At 33.8% G+C, this 20,799-nt stretch overlaps 1 protein-coding gene across 8 annotated transcripts in view; it reads right to left on the reverse strand.

Moving 5' to 3' along the window:
* The window catches only part of mbl (splicing regulator muscleblind), a 200,114-nt gene that overhangs the window by 11,991 nt on the left and 167,324 nt on the right, over nucleotides 1-20,799 (reverse strand). For 5 of the 8 annotated variants that reach the window (XM_076480201.1, XM_076480202.1, XM_076480203.1 and 2 more), the window contains 3 exons: nucleotides 16,014-16,175; nucleotides 3,134-3,316; nucleotides 970-1,197 (listed from right to left, as the gene is read on the reverse strand). In XM_076480201.1, the coding sequence (XP_076336316.1) occupies nucleotides 970-1,197; nucleotides 3,134-3,316; nucleotides 16,014-16,175 (573 nt within the window). The remainder of the gene's footprint in view (nucleotides 1-969; nucleotides 1,198-3,133; nucleotides 3,317-16,013; nucleotides 16,176-20,799) is intronic. The other 3 variants (XM_076480206.1, XM_076480208.1, XM_076480207.1) reach the window with 1 other exon arrangement.

The following is a 20,799-nucleotide window of genomic DNA, read 5'->3' on the forward strand; positions in this document are numbered from 1 at the left end:
ATGTTCATGGGACTTCTGATTAGGCTATCCATACTCGGTTTATATATAATACGTTTTTTAAGTCCCACTGTAGATCAGCGATACTGATTTACAACGTTTAAAACGTGAGTTCGATTCCCCACGACAGACTAAGCGCTAATAGTCCCATGTGAAATTTTGCGTTAAAATAGAGTTTAAATTACTTTTCAAAACTATGGTGTCCATTAATAGAAGTTAATTTTCTCCTTTTGATATTGTATTTGATACACAAATGATATGGTTAAGACCATAGAATGTGTATATATTTAGCATACAAAGGAGTTAGTTCACGTTATTTGAACTTTGATTCAAAATGTTTATATACAGAATATAAAAGTACACCAGTGTTGTAACTCGAAGTCAATAATCTCACACACACTGTATACAGTTAAACACAATGCAGAGTACTTGTTACCATTTTGTATCGCATTTTATACAAGGTACAAAGGTACAATATGGTTAGGCAACTTGTTGGGAACTGAAAACTTTGAACCTAGTATATAATGTGTTTACAACCTTGATTCATAATAGTATATAAATCAAAGTAAAGAACTAAAATAATAAGAATACATTTATAATATACTCACGTGAACATTTCACCTCATAATAATTATGTACGTAACTACAGTAAACAGTGGAAGGATAGCATTGTTGAATTTTATTTTTAATTACACATTTCAGCATATCTATATGCTCTTTAGAAGTACTCATACATATAGTTGAGAATCCTAGTGTGGTGGATATAGTTGTAATAAGATCATAACTATAATTTAATTAAAAATTATGAAAGATAGTAAATTATAATCTTGGATGTGTTGTTTTCAAAAGCTTTAACAGCATTAGTGTCAGCACATTAAGAAAGCACGTGCAAAAAAGTGAAAAGATAAAAATAAATAAAAAGGAGGAAAATAGAGCTGTCGGGAAAAGGAAGGCAGTGAAATATTGGCCTACCATAACGGCGGTGTTAGCTCTGCTTTGGGCAGCCTTTAGCTGTGACTGCAAGTGAAGCGGCGGGTGAAAATAGCGGCATGGATCCCGCGTGCACCTTCCCTTTATGAAATCCATACAGACCGTCACCATGCCTTCTGTACCGTCCACAGTCACATGCTCAGGAGGATGAGCGAAACGGCACTCAGTTTCAATCCGTTTACAGCTGCCGCGTTGAAATTCTCGGCAAACCTATAAGCAAAGGAGAGGCAATGCAGGAGAAACCGTATTAACAAAGCCAGCGAACAGCCACGACAGCTAAGTGCAGTAAGAAGAGAGGAAAAAAAAAAAAAGAGAGAAAAAGTTGAGAAAAGCGGTGCAAGAACATAGAGGTGCAAAATAGAAATGAACATACGAAAATAAAGAAACTCAATGAAATATCAAATTAATAATTCAGACTTTAGATTCCTATATATTACGTCTATAAACTTTGCGCTTTAACAATGAACTCTAATTTGTGTGTAAGTTTAAGTATTGTTATACTTCAGTGTTAATTAAATATTGTTTAAATAATAAAATTAATTTCTATTCCCATTTCTAAGGAAAACAACATTCATTCCTAAATTTGCCTTCAAGATGGAAGGCTTACATTCCAAAAGTATTTCAGTTATAGAGTTGTTTATGATTTTACATAATTTTAAATACTATGCAATTTTAGTGCCATGGACACCGATCTCCCTTTATTTAGGATTAAGTCCCATTCTCGGAATTCTTTTACAAAATATCACAAAAGATGGCGCTAATTTGTGAAAACTTTCATTGTAAATGCCACCTACCAACCGAAGGAAAACATGTAAAGTGAAAATCACACAACCTACGAATCAACCTATATATACTTTGCACCACATTATACCAAACACACACGAAAATTAAAGTCTCCAATTATTGGTAAAAAAAAGTAATTTTAAGTGGTATTATAAAAGAAGTAAATACTTTTAAACTTCAGCAAATAAAATTTCTTAGTTTTCTGTACATTCTATACAACTAATAATTCTTTTAAGAAGGTTATTATTATCTTAATATGGCGGAGAAAATTCACGATCTTAAAATGTGTTAAACTTCACAGAGATACCAAACTCACAGCCTAAAAGAGATACTGGTCTAATTGTACTACTTAAATATATATATACGACATATATATACACATACACACATATAAATATTCAAATCAACGGGGATTAATTTTAAATTATCAGTTTTAACGTGTTAAACATTATGCTCTGCTATTTAATACGCTTGACAAATAGTGTAGGAGTTACGAAAAACAATAGCAAACTTAAGCTTTAGATTTACTCTAATACGAGCATAAAATGTATACAGGATATAAGAAAGTAACATTTAACTGCTCTTCAGTTTGTGTTCTCCTCCACGTATGCAAATCGAATGTCTAGTAAAATGCACTTCCCAAACACGTCTGTTGTCGCATGTACGTAAATCAACTTTACTGTACACTTCCTTCCAGCTGACAGTCTATATCACTACTTGTTCACAGAGATTAATACATCATTCTGAAACAACTGTGCCACAACCTTCAACGTTTCCCTCAGGACGTTATTTTTGTGATACAATAACCTTTATTATTAAGAGAAACGTTTTTATTACTGAAAGTTTCAGTACTTCACGTTTTTTGTTTTTTTTATAAACAGGGAAGTTATTGCTTCTGTAACGAAATAAGTAATTTTATTTATATCATAATACGTGTCAATTGTCTAACTATAAAAAATATCGCAAAAGAGATTTAAACACACTGGTTAATTACTGTGGGAAAAATAAACTTTATCATTACACAACATTTACACCGAGCTTGCAAATAATTGTAAAAATGTTAGATTTTTATAGCATAAAAATATTAGAGTCTTATCACATAAAAAATATTAGATTTTTATAACATAAAAACGCAGTCAAATTCTTTGTGAGCTTCGTATGTTCTAAAATTCTGATAAAATTGAAGGTATTACTGTAACTTTGGATTGTTTGGTACTGTTGGCACTATGTGAAATATATTATCACATTTCTAACAGTTTAAAGCTAGATTAATTAACAGTGATATCCTTCCACATTTAATTATCCTTCATGTTAAGAGAATTATAAGATAACTGTTTTCAAACAAACTGATTGCTCCACTTACCTCTAACCTATCAGTACGAGGCACCTTTTGGGGTGTGACCATAGGAGTGGGTATAACACTCAGAGGTGCTGCCATGGCGTCGGCAGGTATCATCCCCATCATAGGATTTGGACTAAAGTAAGGACTGAAGGAAGAAGCTGTGGCCATGGTAGGAAGGGTAGCCATATAAGAGTTTGTTGCAGCCTTGAAGTTAAAAACAAGAAACATCAACTCTTTCACGTAACAGATAAAATTGAATAGGTAATATTTTGCTCCTAAACGTAAAGATCTTATAATACATTTAGATCATGAAAATAGGAGAAATAATAACTAGCGATGAAACTAAAACACAAACCTTTATCTTGTGACATAAATTATTATATTCAAACACTTAAAAATACTAAGTTTTATGCGATGAATCTGAAATATGCTAAAGTAAAAGTCCTTATTCTTATGAAATAAAGGAAGCAATATTGATTCATCCCAATAATTTATTAGCTTTCATTTAATACTACATGCATCATTACCTTTCACGTATATATCACTTTCCTTTCAGTCATCCTGTAGATTAACAGTAATTTTACGAAACTACACTGCTACAATTCGAGGTAATATTCCCACGGTGGATAGAGTATCTACTGCGTAACTTTGTATTAAAAATACAACAAATGCTTCCTTTCCAAGCTTAAAAGCTAACCAGAAAGAAAAACTGGTTATAAAACTCGTTTAAACTGCAAATAAATTGCCCCTCGCTAGTACAGCGGTAAATCTACGAATTTACAACGCTAAAATCATGGGTTCAATTCCCGTCGGTGAGCTCCGCAGATAGCCCGTTGTGGCTTTGCTATAAGAAAACACACACACACAGGGAAATAAATTATTTTTCAATTTCACTCTGTTGACTTAATAATGATTATCTTTTGTTTCCGTCTCAAATAAATACTGGAAAAATTGAACTATCCAATTTAAAACTGTTTTTCAACTTATGTCATATATGTATAGAGTATATAGAGTGTATTCGCATCTTAATTAATTCAACATTATAAAATTCTATATCGTCAGTTCAAAACAAATGACTTCTACTTTTTTTACGTGTTTGTAAGAAATTATTACTGAAAAACCAAGCATAACAGAGCGAATGCTATTTTCCTTGCGAAATTATTTTCTTTTACAAAATCAAATCATAAAAGAGATGATCATTAATACCACGAACTAATATCGTGTTGAAATCAGGGTGCGTTAGTGACAAGTTAAACAAAGCTCATAACAGAGGAACAAATAAGCTCTCAACAAGATGGAAGAAATTCTAGCAGACATGAAATTTAAAGCTGTGTATTCAAATAAGCAACGAATTATGCATATTTATACACAGTCATACCATAATGCCATGTTCATAGCTTCCACTTGGTTAATTTTCTAACGATTCATTACCGCGCAAAATGAGAACCAGGAAATAACCATCTCTTAGTCATCAATAACTGTCATTTGCTCTTGTGATGAAACATTTGTTATTTTATAAAAAACAAAAAAAAAGAAGGCTATTTCGAGTTAATCACAGGTTATAGTGCGTTCACCCAGTAGTGGATGTCTGAAGTTCTAAATTCACTATAAAAGCGGGACTTCGTTTGAAACTTTGTTAAAATCAAATGTAATACAATAATTTATTACGAACTGCTTAAAGATTTCCGCCTGAATGACATTTTACGCGACGTATCATCACTTCATAGTCATTTCTTTTATAAAACTGCTGTACAGAAGAAGGGTAACCCAATCAGTAACAACCGCCGCAAATATGGCTACTGTTTAACGAACAGCGGAACTGGCTATTGTGGCTGAAGTGCCACCACAGTTGAAAGTTCAGAGTGTAGTCAGCAGAATATTACAGATCGAGCTTTGGACCCTCCTGTATGAAGCTCAGCCGCTAACCACTAAGCCACGCTTAAGCCATGCCACTGTTGGAATTATATAGCACACATGTCTTTAACAAACTATGAGATGAATGCTGTTGTGAAGAGCTCACAGAAGTGACTGATACTGGATTATGGTTGATAAACACTGTTATATAAGGTCATCTTCATTTTGTTTTTTTGATAAGCATATCTGTACAATTATTGTACTTTTACTGTAGCCTTCTAAGCTAACTAGGTTGGTAGGATGACTGGTAAATATCAGTGAACTTTATATTCTGACCAACAAAAGAATATGACCCTGTTCTAATGAGATAAGAACTCATTAGGCTTCGTCTCAAAACGCTCCAACCAAACTGATCGCTTTCTCTATAAATATACAGGATGTTCTAATTAGGGTTTCAAGTAGAACCTATGCATCATAGTCCAGGGTTAAGTTCCTGCTTGGACCTACAAAATACCTTCTGAAAAATATCAGTATACCGATGAATGATACCTTTTCAAAGCCACAAAGTATTTTTACTTTAAACATTTTTTCTTTTCATGTGTTACGATAAAAGTTTAAATCATAAAATAATAAAATGTTCAACAAGCTCATTTAATTCGAATTCATATGGTAAATCATGATATTGATGAAGTGTTTTAAATAATCTAGTCGGTTTTATTTCGTTTATACGTTTCTTTGTTTGTTGAATTTTGCGGAAAGCTACCCTAAGACCGTTTCGTTAGTCGTCCCTAATTTTGAAGTGATAAGACTAGAAGGAAGGCTTGGTTTGGTTTCTTTTGAATTTCGCGCAAAGTTACACGAGGGCTATCTGCGTTAGCCGTTCCTAAGTTAGTAGTGTAAGAGTAGGGGGAAGGCAGCTAGTCATCACCACTCACCACCAACTCTTGAGCTACTCTTTTACCAACAAATAGTGGGATTGACCGTCACTTTATAACGCCCCCACGGCTGAAAGGGCGAATATGTTTGGTCCGACGGGGATTCCAACCCGCGACCCTCGGATTACGAGTCGAGTGCCTTAACCACCTGGCCATGCCGAGCCTAGAAGGAAGGCAACTAGTCAACACCAGTCATCACTCTTTGTTTACTCTATTCGAATTAACCGTCACATTATAAAGCCCCCCACAGCTGAAAGGGCAAGCAAGTTTGGTAATAGGATTCGAACCCCTAATCTGAAGGCAATGAGTCAAATACCCTTGTCACAAAGCTATGGCAGGCGCTTTATCTTAAATATATATATTCTAGATATCCGAATTATATCCACTTTCGTGTAAGCTAAAAACAAAATATTCAAACTAGAAAATTCATATTAGTAATAAACAGTAATTAAATAAATTAGTAATTGATTTAGATTTTTTTATATGAATAAGCCATAATTACAAATTACGTTTAATAAACGTGAATTATTCTTCAAGGTTACTCACAAAACAAGATACAACATACGTCTATTTTAAACGTAAAACAAGATACAACATACCTCTATTTTAAACTTTGATGATCGATAAATCATACTTGGACAAAACTTTTCTTTTAAAGTAATTATCAACATTCTATATTTAATTATGTTTTCACCTTTTATAAAACATTCATAAAAATACATATTCTGTATAAAAATATTTTAGCATGTTAAAGGAAAGCGTAGATATAGAAGAGTTCAATTTCAAAATTGTCTAATTTCGATAATAAAAGAAAATTTGATAAAATGGAATGGATCTCAAATATGGTAAAATCTTTTGCGATTTATTAATATTTTATCTTCGGTACGCTCTTAAGTCTATAGAACCAACGTATCAGTAAAATAAGTTTGTTTGTTTTTTTAAATTTCGCACAAAGCTACTCGAGGGCTATCTGTGCTTGTAAGATAAGTATAAGCCATAGTTTATAGTTCAAATTATTTACCAAGCGTTTCCTTATATTGCTATTAATAATAACGGTTCACAATTATCAAGTGCTTAGTTGCTAGGTTGCGAGTAGAAATCGACTGGCAGCTGAAAACGGTAACCATACACGACACGCCTAATGTCTTAAACTTATTTAAATATACACGCACTATTACGATAATCAAGTATAAAAAATAATGAGTAAAAGTTATCCTGTGCATTAAATAAAAATCCTTTCTTTCTAACAGCTTCGAAACAAGTTAAAACAAATGTGCTTTCAAACTCTTACCGAATGTTATATAGTAACATGTAATATTGCCTTAATATAAATATCATTAAACCATTTTGGTACTTGTATGTCGCAACGCTGACTAATAGGCGTGGTTATATGTCGGAGTTTGTTAGACACAAACCAAGAAAATAACAGGTAATAAATGCGGCCTGTAACTCATGTAGTTACAAAGTGTAAGAAAGCATTGGATAGAACGAGAGTTATGCCAAAGTTCCTTTAGAGTTGACATATCACTGATATCTGCGAATCAGGCTTAGCTTTGAGTGAACGCAAGCTATATAGTGAAAATGGGCTTTGTTTTTTTCCTCTTTGTTACATAAATAATTAAATTTTATTTCTTAATAAAACTCAGATTTTTTTGTAATTTCCCAAATAATTCAGGGAATATCAATACCCAATATTTCATTTTTGGAATAATTCTAGTACAGAAATATAAAAAAAAACAACCATACATATAGTTAGTTCTTTCTAATTTGTCATAAATTTTACTACATTTAGTTTAACACAAGAATCAAGAACGTTAAGGTAATCCTTAAGATAATCCTACATCTCATGCGATATAAAATAACGTTCATTAATGAAAATTTTAAAATACATCAGTATGTGAAGCTTGGGTACAAAACGCAGATTAGTTAGACATTTTTAATGACTGTTTGACAAAGAAGCATGAGAAAGAAATCTTGCTGACAGGAAGTAATCAATAAGGCTTAAGTAACAAGCCAAGCAACGATAACTGACAAACTACTAAACACCATCTCGGTTTGAGTATCATGTTGATCTTGTTATTAAGTTATACAATTAGTTGTTTATAAACACTTACAGTATCAACAAGGAAACATAGCCTACTTACTAACTTTGAACTGCAGTACCTCTGATATCATCACATAAGCAGACATACAGAATACAGCTTCCACAAGATCGAAGTTTGAAATAAAAATAACATCTGTCTTTGAAGTAGTTTATAGAACTGATGTAATGGTATTGTATAATAGTATCTTATATTCAACCATCTTCATTTTAAAGGTGATTTCAAGTCAGAAGTAGAACTCAGTTTTTTCACTTTACGGTTATGTGGGTTCGGAAATGAAACAGTTTATTTAACCTGTTTAACAAAACCTAGAGCAAAGAGAAGCTGATTACTGTCTTTCTTTTCAAAGCTACGTTAGACTCCTTTTCAGGGGAGTTACTTGAGCTAGACAGTGACAAACGCTCTTTTAAAATAAAATAACAAAGGTTAGAGTTGAAACACATATTTCACCAGATGCATTCTCTCCCACAGAAAATAAAATAAAAGGTTTCATGACATTTGTAACCACAGAAGTAAATAGAATGTTGAGAGCTGGAATAATTTAATGCGTTCACGTGATAATGCGATAGATGTTGCCTTTGAATTTGATTTCATAAATTCCACAACCTTAGAAACACTGTTATACAGTATGTTGAACACATTAAATTAAATCAAATTTGAAAATTCAAATCAAAGTCACGTAACAGCTACATCCGATATAACATCACGGTAGAATGTCATGCATCGTAACTACATTTTCATAGTGTTGATCTTTCGTAGGCAGTTTAATGTTATCGAAAAATTGATCACTTTTATGAAGGGTATGTAACAGTCCTTTTAGATGCAAACTATCCATACACTCGACTCAGATCATAAAGATGTGTTAAGATCGGAAATTTACAAAAGAGGGTTATTCTTTTCTAAGTATTGATATTGGAAAACAAAAAAAAGAGGATCAACTTGGGGCACCAGGTCCATATAGAAAACGATCTACAACAAGTCTTATCAGAGCAAAGTGTGGCATCTGTCTTTGTTTTAAATTTTGCGCAAAGCTACTCAAGAGCTATCTGCGCTAGCCGTCCCTAATTTAGCAGTGTAAGACTAGAGGGAAGGCAGCTAGTCATCACCACCCACCGCCAACTCTTGGGCCATTCTTTTACCAACGAATAGTGGGATTGACCATCACATTATAACGCCCCCATGGTTGGAAAAGTGAGCATGTTTGGTGCAACGGGGATTCGAACCCACGATCCTAAGATTACGAGTCGAACGCCTTAACCCACCTGGCTATGCCGGGCCTTACTTTTGTATAATTATAAAATAACATTTACTTATTTAGACATAAACAGGTGAATATTTTAATTACTTTTCCACGTGTTTTGTAGTTACTTAATGAGCTTATACTTGTTTGGTCATACTTTCTTTATAACCACTACCTTGAAGTTTGGATCATGCTTAAGTTTTACAAAGGCTTGTACAAGTTATTACACACCCATAGTTAATTTGCTTTTCATCATTAAAAGACACAGTGTTTTTAAATACTGGAACGGGTATTTTGTCTGACTTAATAGTTTTGATGGACACTATCTGTCTTTGTTAAACACTAATATCTCCTGTCTATCTTCTATTTCCAGCAGAAGCCAGCCAGTGATTAGTAATGCCCCCAACAGCATGCCAGATTACTACATAATAAATAATTTGTTTCTTGTTTTACTCACATGTTTAAATTTTTTCTGATACTTGTATATATGGAGCAAGAACGGGGTATGATGGCAATGACCAAGTTTGGATGTCCTAAGACTTACTGGAGCGGTTTCTATAAAGTGTCTATATATTAATTTAATGATCTAGGCGTCATAATATGCTAGTTAGGTTAACCCATCTAGAGCAAGAAATAACATCTGCATAATGGACGAAACTGTCAGGAAAAACACAACACTGTTAGGTGGTTCATCCAGTTCCAATCAGCGAGGCGAGGCTGATTCAGAATACTACGATGACGTATATTCTGTCAAATTGTCGCATTCTGTTGCTGATCCTGAGGGCACTGTATTTATCAGGGTGTGCGTATGCATCCCCACACTTCAGGAAGATAAGAGAGTTTCTTTTGAGAACAGAAAGTGTGTCAGCCACACAGAAGCATAAAAGCTTGTGAGGTGAAATACGTTAACTTAATACAGTTTATGGAAAAAAGTGGTCTGGACTGTTTATGTACCATAATGGCTAGTCAATAAAGGATATTCTTGGAGAACTACAGTTGTGTGCAATCTCATGCAACAAACTAGGTTTGTATAGTTAGTACAAAATGTGATGTTATCGTTCTTTGAATATGACAAACTGTAATAATGAATGTGTTATGTAATTTATGATTATGGTAAATCGTACTAGTATCTATTTGACATAACAGCGTAACATGGCCAATACGTTTTGTATTTAGGGAGTGAATAAGTCTCTTGCTTTTCTTTTAGCTTCAGCATCTAGGGATGTCATATTATAGTAAAAAGGTTACTCGAAAGTTTAGTAAAGCCCAACAAGTTTTGTCGGTATAATATAGAGATCTTTTGTTTGAGTCTTTCTTGTGCTGTTTATGTTGATTTTACTCTCTCTCTCTCTCTTTTAACCAGATTTTATATTTTCACATTATCCTAATACTGTGTGCTTACTTATTGGTTTCCATTTTGAGAAAGAATACCCCACAAAGGGTTGGGTCAACCGAAGGACATACAGTTGCTTAAGAGCACTCAGGATAAAAGAGCAACAAGAGCTATGTTTAAGGAGACTGTAGTATTTTAAAAATCGTAATATTTTGTGAAAGTTGTTTTAATGAAAAAAATGTCATTACAAAAAAAGAGAGCTTGTGGAGAAAGGGGTCCATAAATCTGAAGATGTTAATGGGTCACTGACCAAATATTGGTATGGAACAACACGTTTAAGCAGACCAAAGGCACAAACATCTAATGGAGTTGAGCGTGCAAATCAACAAGAATGTGGTCAAATGGAATCACTATGGTTTCATTTTCTTCGACTATTTTCCTCAAAAAAAAACAGTCATTGATTTCAAAGTGTGATTAGAATTTGTGATTTTTTTTGGGGGGGGATTGAGGACCTTTATCAACTTTAAATGACTGTTTATTACCTTACTAACGACACCAGAGGCCTTGACCAACTTTTTTGCAATGGCTCTTTAAAGTTAGAGTACTCTCTTTCGCGGGTAACTGCTTCAATTTGCAAATAAGAATCGTGATTGACTCTGCTTTCTTTAAAGCTATACTCTTAAGTTTTTATTTCTTCTATTGTAAACATGGAAAACATCATTTAATATGTTATTTGTTTTCATAACATATAATACTTTTGTCACATAAAGAGTAATTATTGGAAAGGTTTTTCTGACAGGGCCATAAGTTTATCCTAGTGGTATTGCGCTCTGAAGTGGTCCGGAATTCGTCATGAACCAAACAGATGTGCTAAACATATGTATCGTGACGTCCTTCTGTCACCCTACATCGGCACACTATTGTAGTAGTATATATCAATCGTTCTTACGAAGTGTAACTAACTCCTTGTAAAATAAACATTTATATCGCAAGAAGTTCATGACAGGCCTGAGTTCATCCATCAGATCTGTCAAAAGTTTCTTTGTTACCATAAAAACAAGAACTATTAATATAACTATTTTTTCATGTCACTTGAAACATACACATCTGGCACAATAGAGCTCAACTACAATAAAAATTGAAAAATACTGCATTTGTATAGTAAGGATAATCGCAAAGTGACAATATGTACAGTACTGCGCAAAAGTGTTAGGACAATAGAATATTTTTTCATTCTTTCCATTTTATGGGACTAATTCTTCCATGCCATTACAGAATGTAAATTCCAACACTACAGCAATGCTTCACTGATACTTGTTGACAGTTTAAGCCCAGTATGAGAATACCTATCAGTTTTTAGAATTTACATATACTTGTACCAAGAACATGCGATAAAGATTCTGCTTGAATGAATATAAACATCATATTTAGGGTCTGAAATAAATCTCAGTGTACCCCATGCTGTGTCTTAACTACATAGAAAGAACATAGTAGAAAGCTAGCATATGGCACTGCTCTATGTTAGAAGAAATCAATGTAATAGCACTGCTCAAATAAATCTTCATAAAAACAATGTTTAACTCTATATATTAAGTATTGTTTTTATGCCACTGTCCAAAAAAGTGTAGATAATTGTAGGTAGAGCAAAGATTTCGCATAAAAGCTTCATGTGATACTAGCTGGACTCACCGACAAACTGCTGCAGACTTTAAATGCTCCTCAAACACTGTCCAGTACACCCTGGATCGTGATACTGAGACAGGTAAATTTGAAAATAAGAAAAGAAGAGGTAGAACATCTAAACTCAATGATAGTAATGTTGAGTATCTCTATTTACGTAACTTTCGGGACAGAAGGAAGACTCACTGATCTCAAGCACGAGATAAACGATCAAATGACAGTAAAGTGTCCAGATATATGGTATCTAGAAGGCTCAACAATAATGGAATATTTTGTTGTGTATCGGTTAAACATCCTTTAATTCCATCGCCAAATATTGTCAAGAGATTGAAATTTATTAAAAAGTACAAAAACTAGATTCCTGATGACTGAAGTCCACGTTTGAAATATTTTGCTCAAACCGTAGGTTGTGCATCTGGTGGAAGAAAAGTGAAAGATATTTTCTTCAATGCCTAACACCTACCATGAAGAATGCTGGAGGCAATGTGATGGTTTGGTATATTTATTTTCTGCTGAGGCGACAAGAGGTATTTGCAAAATAGATGGAAAAATGGACGAGCGCAAGTACTCTCGGATAGTTATCCGTCATGGTATACTCAGTAGTTTGCGTATTATTGGTAAAGGATTTTACTACTTAGAACATAATGACTCCAAAGACTCATCCAACCTCTGCAGAAATTACTTAGCTAAGAAAGAAGCTGTTGGAGTCATTCATATGCCCCGATCTCACTCCATACGTATATCTTACACTGTACGAAATTTATGAAACTCATTGTAAATAACATTCTCAGATCCCAAAGTTAGATCATTTCTCAAATGAAAATACGATTTGTTTTTCCGAAATTTGCGCAAAGCTACACCAGTGCTATCTGCGCTAGACGTTACTAATTGAATGGTAAAACTATAAAAATTCACATTTATAGCTTGTGTCGTTATTGAGAGAAACATGCATTTGAACTTCTGAAGAATTTACATTTTCTGGCTTTGAGTCCCCATAACGTTTGAGTTCAATTTACGTTAATGTTTTAGTTTAAAAATGACTTCAGTGACAAATAACAAAACATATGATTGTAACCATACTCCAGAAACTTTTACAAAAAAAACAAAGTGCCCAAAAGAAATGGAATGACCAATTTTACAGATCAAAACTCCTTTAAGAATATACATGTATCATTTAGTGATCGTGTCACAGTTAGATAAAGCTTTGTTTACATATGTGTGTCTATATATATATATATATTATATAAATTTCCTTCTTTATACATACATTTTAGTTTGTTTGTTTTTTTGAATTTCGCGCAAAGCTACTCGACGGCTATCTGCGCTAGCCGTCCCTAATTTAGCAGTGTAAGACTAGAGGGAAGACAGCTAGTCATCACCACCCACCGCCAACTCTTGGGCTACTCTTTTACGAACGAATAGTGGGATTGACCGTCACATTATAACGCCCCACGGTTGAAATAGCATCTTTGGTGCGGCCGGGATTCGAACCCGCGACCCTCGGATTACGAGTCGAACGCCTTAACACGCTGGGCCATGCCGGGCCGCATATACATTTGAAGATCACACACATTACTTTCCACTTGGTTTTTAAATTCAAAACGTCAACTGCACTAGATTATTGAGAAAAAAATTGACAAAAGTAAGTTTTTTATTAATTAACGTTAGTTAAAACTTGAATTCCATATTTTTTCTTTTTTGATTAATGTGAATATCTTTTTAACAACAAACTACAACCCTCGAATTATTTCTTCGTTTGTCGATAGGATTTAAGAGGCGACTTATTTCAGATTTATAGTCCCTGAATTTAAAAATTTCAGGAACCTCATTGTACGTTTCGACTAAACTTGTTCACGAAGATGAAAAGATTTGTGAAGAATTTTTGATAAATTAATGTATACTATACAGTCATGAGAAAAGTTAGAACACCCTATGAAAGCCTGTGTATTTTTGTAACATTTTTGGATATATAGATATTTAATCTCAATTTTAACAATACTGAGAGATTATAGGAATATAACTAAACAATTAAAACTGAAGAAAAGACTTTTCAAGATCTTCTGTAAATGTGATTCTACAAAAATGCATATTCTAACTGAGGAAAAAGTTAGGACACCCCCACATTTATTTCACTTAAAGTGCCTCAACTCACACACAGGTGTATCACACCAGGTGCACATGATTAGATCGTTACTCAGCATTTTGAGTGAGGCTAGCCTGATTTAAACCTCAGACATTTAGTTTGGTGTGCTCCTGACTGTTGAAGTGAGAGTGAGCACCATGGTTAGAGCAAAAGAGCTGTCTGAGACCTTCAGAAAAAACATTGTAGCAGCTTATGAGTCTGGTAAGGGATTTAAAAAGATCCCAAAAAATCTTGAAATCAGCCATTCCACTGTCCGGAAAACAGTCAACACGTGGAGGGCTTTCAAAATAACTGCCAACATGCTCAGGTCTGGTCGTCCAAGCAAGTTCACCCCGAGAGCAGACCACAAGATGCTAAAAGAGGTCTCCAAACACCCTAACATGTCATCACGGGACCTACAGCAGGCTCTGGCTACTGTTGATATAAAAGTGCATGTCTCTACAATCAGAAAGAGACTGCACAAGTTTAACTTGCATGGGAGGTGTGCAAGGAGGAAACCTTTGCTCTCTAAGAGAAACATTAAGGCCAGACTGAAGTTTGCCAGAGAGAATGTAGACAAAAACCAGGGCTTCTGGAATAATGTTCTTTGGACAGATGAGTCCAAAATTAAATTATTTGGACACCAGAACAGAGAACATGTTTGGCGTAAACCAAATACAGCATTCGAGGAAAAGAACCTCATACTAACTGTGAATCATGGAGGTGGAAGTGTCATATTTTGGGGCTGCTTTGCTGCAGTAGGACCTGGACAGCTCACAATCATAGAATCCACCATGATTTCTACCGTGTATCACAGGGTGATTGAGGATCATTTGATACCATCTGTACAAAAATTAAAGCTGAAGCGGAACTGGACCCTGAAACACAACAATGACCCAAAACATACCAGTAAATCCACCAAGGATTGGCTGAAAACTAAGAAATGGAGAGTCCTGGAATGGCCGAGTCAAAGTCCTGATCTTAATCCCATTGAGATGCTGTGGGGTGACTTGAAACGGGCTGTACATGCAAGAAACCCCCAAACATCTCACAGCTGAAAGAATTCTGCATTGAGGAGTTGGGCAAACGTTCTTCAGACCGATGTCAGAGACTGGTAGATGGCTACAAGAAGTGTCTCACTGCAGTTATTTCAGCCAAAGAGGGTAACACTAGCTATTAGGGGGTAGGGTGTCCTAACTTTTTCCTCAGTTAGAATATGCATTTTTGTAGAATTACATTTACAGAAGATGTTAAAAGGTCTTTTCTTCAGTTTTAATTGTTTAGTTATATTTCTATAATCTCTCAGTATTGTTAAAATTGAGATTAAATATCCATATATCCAAAAATGTTACAAAAATACACAGGCTTTCATAGGGTGTCCAAACTTTTTCACATGACTGTAGATGATATATTAACAGGTACTATATTTGATTTTTCACAGGAAAACCTTAAATGTCTCAAAACCTAAGGGTAGAATATAAATGATGATATTCCCCGCATAAAAAAAAAATTAATTTGCATATATTAGTCGTTATCTACAAAGTGCCATTCTTGATAATGAAGTTCAGATGCCAGTTTAAAGAGCCGAAATAGAAAACCAAACGTATGTAAAAACGTTGGGAGATAAGAACTTACCACAGTTGGAATCTGGCCGGGCAGAACTTGTTGGAGGGGCATCTGCTGTAACAGGGCATTCTTCAGGGCAAGATGGTTCCTTCCGTTTATCAAAAGCTGATCCTTTAAATGTTGCGGAGGGTGGAAATATTTGCAGGGTGGTTTCTCTCTGTTACACCGACCCTAGATGATGGTAAATAAACAATAACATGTACATCATAAAACACCTGAAATTATAGTAACCACAGCTATAACTTTTAACCTTACCTCTCAAATTGATAAGTTTAATATTATATATAAAATAATAAAAATATTTATAAAAAAATACTGAAAACTGATTATTTAATATCAATGACCTGCATACAGAATTAACAATCAAGAAATGGGATAAAAAGTTGTAAGAAACAAACAAAACAGTTTTGTTTAGGCAAGTAAATGTTTTGTAGTTTCGGTTCAGTATACACAAGGTTCACTTTAAATGATGGATCTGTTTCAAAATAATATACTAAACACTTTCCGTTTGCCACATTTTCCTGCGACTATTTTGCAGGTTATTTTCTACGCTAGTCATGGAAATCCTAAAGCACACCCCTGAATACCTTTAGCACTTGTTGAGCCAACCACCAGTTAGTTTGTCTCTAATATTCCAGCATATGTAAACAAGATAAACTTGCGCTGACTATCCTTAATTTTAAATTGTTAAACAAGAAAAATAGCAGCTAGTTTCATTGATGAGTAATGAGAATTACGAAATACACATTAAATCTAAAAATACACAATACTCATGGCACTAGTTGAAAGCGATATGTTAATAAAGAATACATTTACAGGGATACAATAACTTATAAGTGTCATAAACCATAAGTGGTTGTAACGTCCCGTTACGCTGTGCAGTTGTCACAAGAAGAGAATATTACTGTAATAACATACTAAGCCAGTTTGTTTGTTTGTTGTTTTTTCGTTAAGAATCCAGGTAAGTTAATAAATTCCGAGCAGACGTTTTATAAATCAACATTAAAACCGCAATCCGAGAATACACTGACAATCAATAGAAATAAGTGGTAAAACCATTACAATATATATATTTATATATTTCGCAATGATGTGGATTCGTGCAATGGATAAGAAAGTTCGAAAATACATAAACTAATGCTTAAGAATATCAAATTATGAAAATGTAATTAACTACAGTAAAGCCATGAAAATAAATTATAGTTGTTCTGCATAAATTATCATTAACGAGAACCGCCCACTTATGCCTATCGTGCTAATAAAAAAGATATGATTAGCATCACAGATGGTGCTTTCGAATGGATTCGGTTATGGTTAAGCATGAAATACAGCACACAGAGTCGTGACTAGAAGGTGATTAGCATTTCGGTCGTGACATACGGCTGCTACAAGGACTCCAGATCAATGACGTTTGCTTCGGATATTCACACGCAAAGCTACAAAAGGGTACTTAGCGTTAACTGTCCCTAACTTTGAACTGACACACAAGAGTAAAGGCAGGTATTAGACACCACACCCCGCCAACCAAACTAAACTAAACTTTCCTAAACGAGTAGTGTGATTTGGCTGTGACTTCCGTAGCACCTATACAGTCCTAAAAATGCAGAGGACAGCTTTATAAAGAGTCGCGAACCATGATCTCTCGAATTCACAGTAGAAATACGGCATGTCTGGTCTACTTGAACAAGAACAAAAAATGTTTAGAAAATGACGATAATTTGACGCCAAGAATAATTTTGTTCCTCTGTCATGCACGACAGAAACAAGAGCTCCTGACGTAAGTGTAATAAAGCTGTAACACGTAACGATTGAGAAGTCTTGCCCAGGAAGTACATACACACTTTAAAGAATGGTATATTGTTATGCAGTAACCTTGTCATTATTACTTTTGCACGCAGTTTCTTGAAGCAATTTTGTATTTTATTTTTAGTTGTTTATAACGAAAAACACTCTGATTACTCAATGTAATTACTACCTCTATGAGCAGTAATATTTGTGTTGATGAAATACGTATTCTGGAGCGAAATAATAACCTGTACAAGCGTTTTAAGAAAATGTTATAAAAATGTATTAATCACTTCTCAAAAAGTTAGTCAAACTCTCAAACGATGATTAAATACGTTCCTTACGTAGCCTAAGATATTTAGAAATGCCTGACATATAACTTAATAAATAATTTATTGATACCTGCAGTTTAGATTCAATATTAAGGTCAACAAATACCATTCAATATTATTTCTATTCCCATGTAAACTTCAAACCCACGTAATCAGAGTAGACAGGGCTAATTGTAAGGGCAGTCGGAATCCTGATTAGTAATTAGTCTGTTTCAGAGTTTTGCGCGCAAAGCTACATAAAGCGAGATTTTTGCATCAATGGGTCGCAGATTATAAATTTTTGGATTCACAGTCCAATTTCACCAATTACTCGGCCACGCCTAACCTTGATTATTTTAAGATATAATCTGCTTGATATTTGGAAAAATTGAAAAATTCAACGAATTTGTCTGTTAGATTTACAATCTCCTTGGCAACTGAGTTTACAGCAGTGTAGCTATTTGAATCTCACCAGTAAATCATTTATACATTTTAATAAATCTGTAAGTTAATTTTTTTCCTAGAAACCCAAAATGAAAAACCAGAACATCAGACATTATTTACAAATTTTGATCAATTAGATATAGCAAGTTTGGCAACATAAAAATTTAGTAAATATTTTAAAGTATTTTTAACATTATAGAAACACTGAAAACCATTTCAGAAATAAGTTCAATTTCAGGCAATTTTTCTCTCTTTTTCTGGAGCGTGTGACAACTGATAACAGATTTAATCATTTACAAGTGCAGCAAATATTAGTGGAACCTAAAGTCTGTTCAAACACACCCGTTTGCAAACCCACTTCTTGGTGCACTCCACCCTTGAAGGACGTAATTTTACTCTGCAATAACAGATCTTGACGGGTCGTGAAGGCAATTGCACACCCCAATGACTCAATAATTTTTACACATCTGGTTTATCATGCATTATGGACTATTGTGTCATTTTAACAAAACGTATACTTTCCTACACATGACAACTATGCAGTTGCTAAGATGTAGCACGATTCTTAGTTTCAAGTACACAAGTAATACTAACAGTATTCTCTAGATACATACATACAACATATTCATAGTTGTACATATAAAGAGAAAACAGCACCTATTTTCATTTCTAATACCTTTTTCCCCATTAATTTAACAGAATGAAACTGGTAACATATTTCTAACAGGAGAGGTACTAGCAAAAGCAGATAACTCACAGTCAAGGGGTTATACATTTTATCACATCTAGTCTATATTCGAAAGTCTTGCATATGAAATAAAATTTAACTTCAAGGAACTTAGAAGTAGATATAAGAACACGGAACCTCTTCATCTGAAACAGGAATACATTTGTAAACAACTGCAAGTGCTCTTAACAAAGTAGAAACGAAATAAAATAAAACATGTTATTTTTTCTGAACGAAAAATAATAAAATTTATGACGATAAAGTGAATGTACATTACTAAGTAAAGAAAAATATTAATTCTTATTGCTGTTACATTAGTGACCTAATGGCTAGTGTGTCAGGTTGCGAATAGAAGTGTCTGAGGCTTGAAACTTGACGTCGTTTAACATATTCCACGCTTTCAGCTGTGGGAGTATTATCAAAGTGACAGTCAATCCTGTTATTTCTTCTGATCCTTCAGTCCATGTGCACATTTGTCTTTAAGACGGAAAATTTCAAATCCTACTATATCATCCCAGTTAAGTGGATAAATTTTATTTATTGTTATTGACATTGTATATTGACCTAATTATCAAAGATTTCAGACAGGGTTCACACATCTACATATATATAGTAATGAACTGACAAAGTACATATTTCCTATAGCTGATTTTAAACAGAAACGATATTTTAACATTGCAATGTGAACATGATAGCGTCTAAGTCGGATAGTTCATATTTTGTGCTGAGATTAAAGTCATATTTTTTTTTTTAGAATTAAACATAAAGCTACTCAATAAGCTATCTGTGCTCTGCACACCATAGGTATCGAAACCCGATTTCAAGCGTTGTGAGTTGAGGAGGGAACAATAAAAACAGATTTTGATCAAAAATAATATCCGCTTGTAAAACGTATTTCACTATATGCTTGGTGTGGTTCCTTTATTATAATAAGCTTTCTTTGTTTTTAAGAGATACGTGAACGCACCATTATGAGTGTTTTAGTATTTGTCCTACTAATCCAAGATATTTGAGGCAGTCACATTTTATATTTAGTACATAAACCATTTGTAAATCTTGATAACTTATTGTGATAAGATTTTAAGTATAAATATCATTAAAAGTAATTACATTCATAACAAAAAATAAATGAATATAATTACATAAATATATTACCGTATTAATATCATTGATGAAAATACTTTAGAATAAAATATAACATTTTGAGCATACAAACATAACGTGTTCTATCGTTTTTAGTAAAATTATGAAGCAAAAATCGCGCAACAGATTTGTAATTAGCCAGATATTAAACATTTTTATTATCTGGTTTCAAACATAAACAGCGTACAATATGTTAAAGATGCAGAACATTATAGTCCGTGTAAACAGGGCTTGTAGAAACTTCCCTAGAAAAACAATTGTAGCACTTTTTTTGCATTTGAAAATATCTCGATTTATTGTGTATATGTGTATGTGGATGCATACGTTACTTCGCAACTTTTAAAGTTAAATTCATGAAGAATTGCAAAACTATTAAAAAACGTAT

This window comes from Tachypleus tridentatus, chromosome 13, assembly GCF_004210375.1.
Source record: "Tachypleus tridentatus isolate NWPU-2018 chromosome 13, ASM421037v1, whole genome shotgun sequence".
Lineage (NCBI taxonomy): Eukaryota > Metazoa > Arthropoda > Merostomata > Xiphosura > Limulidae > Tachypleus > Tachypleus tridentatus.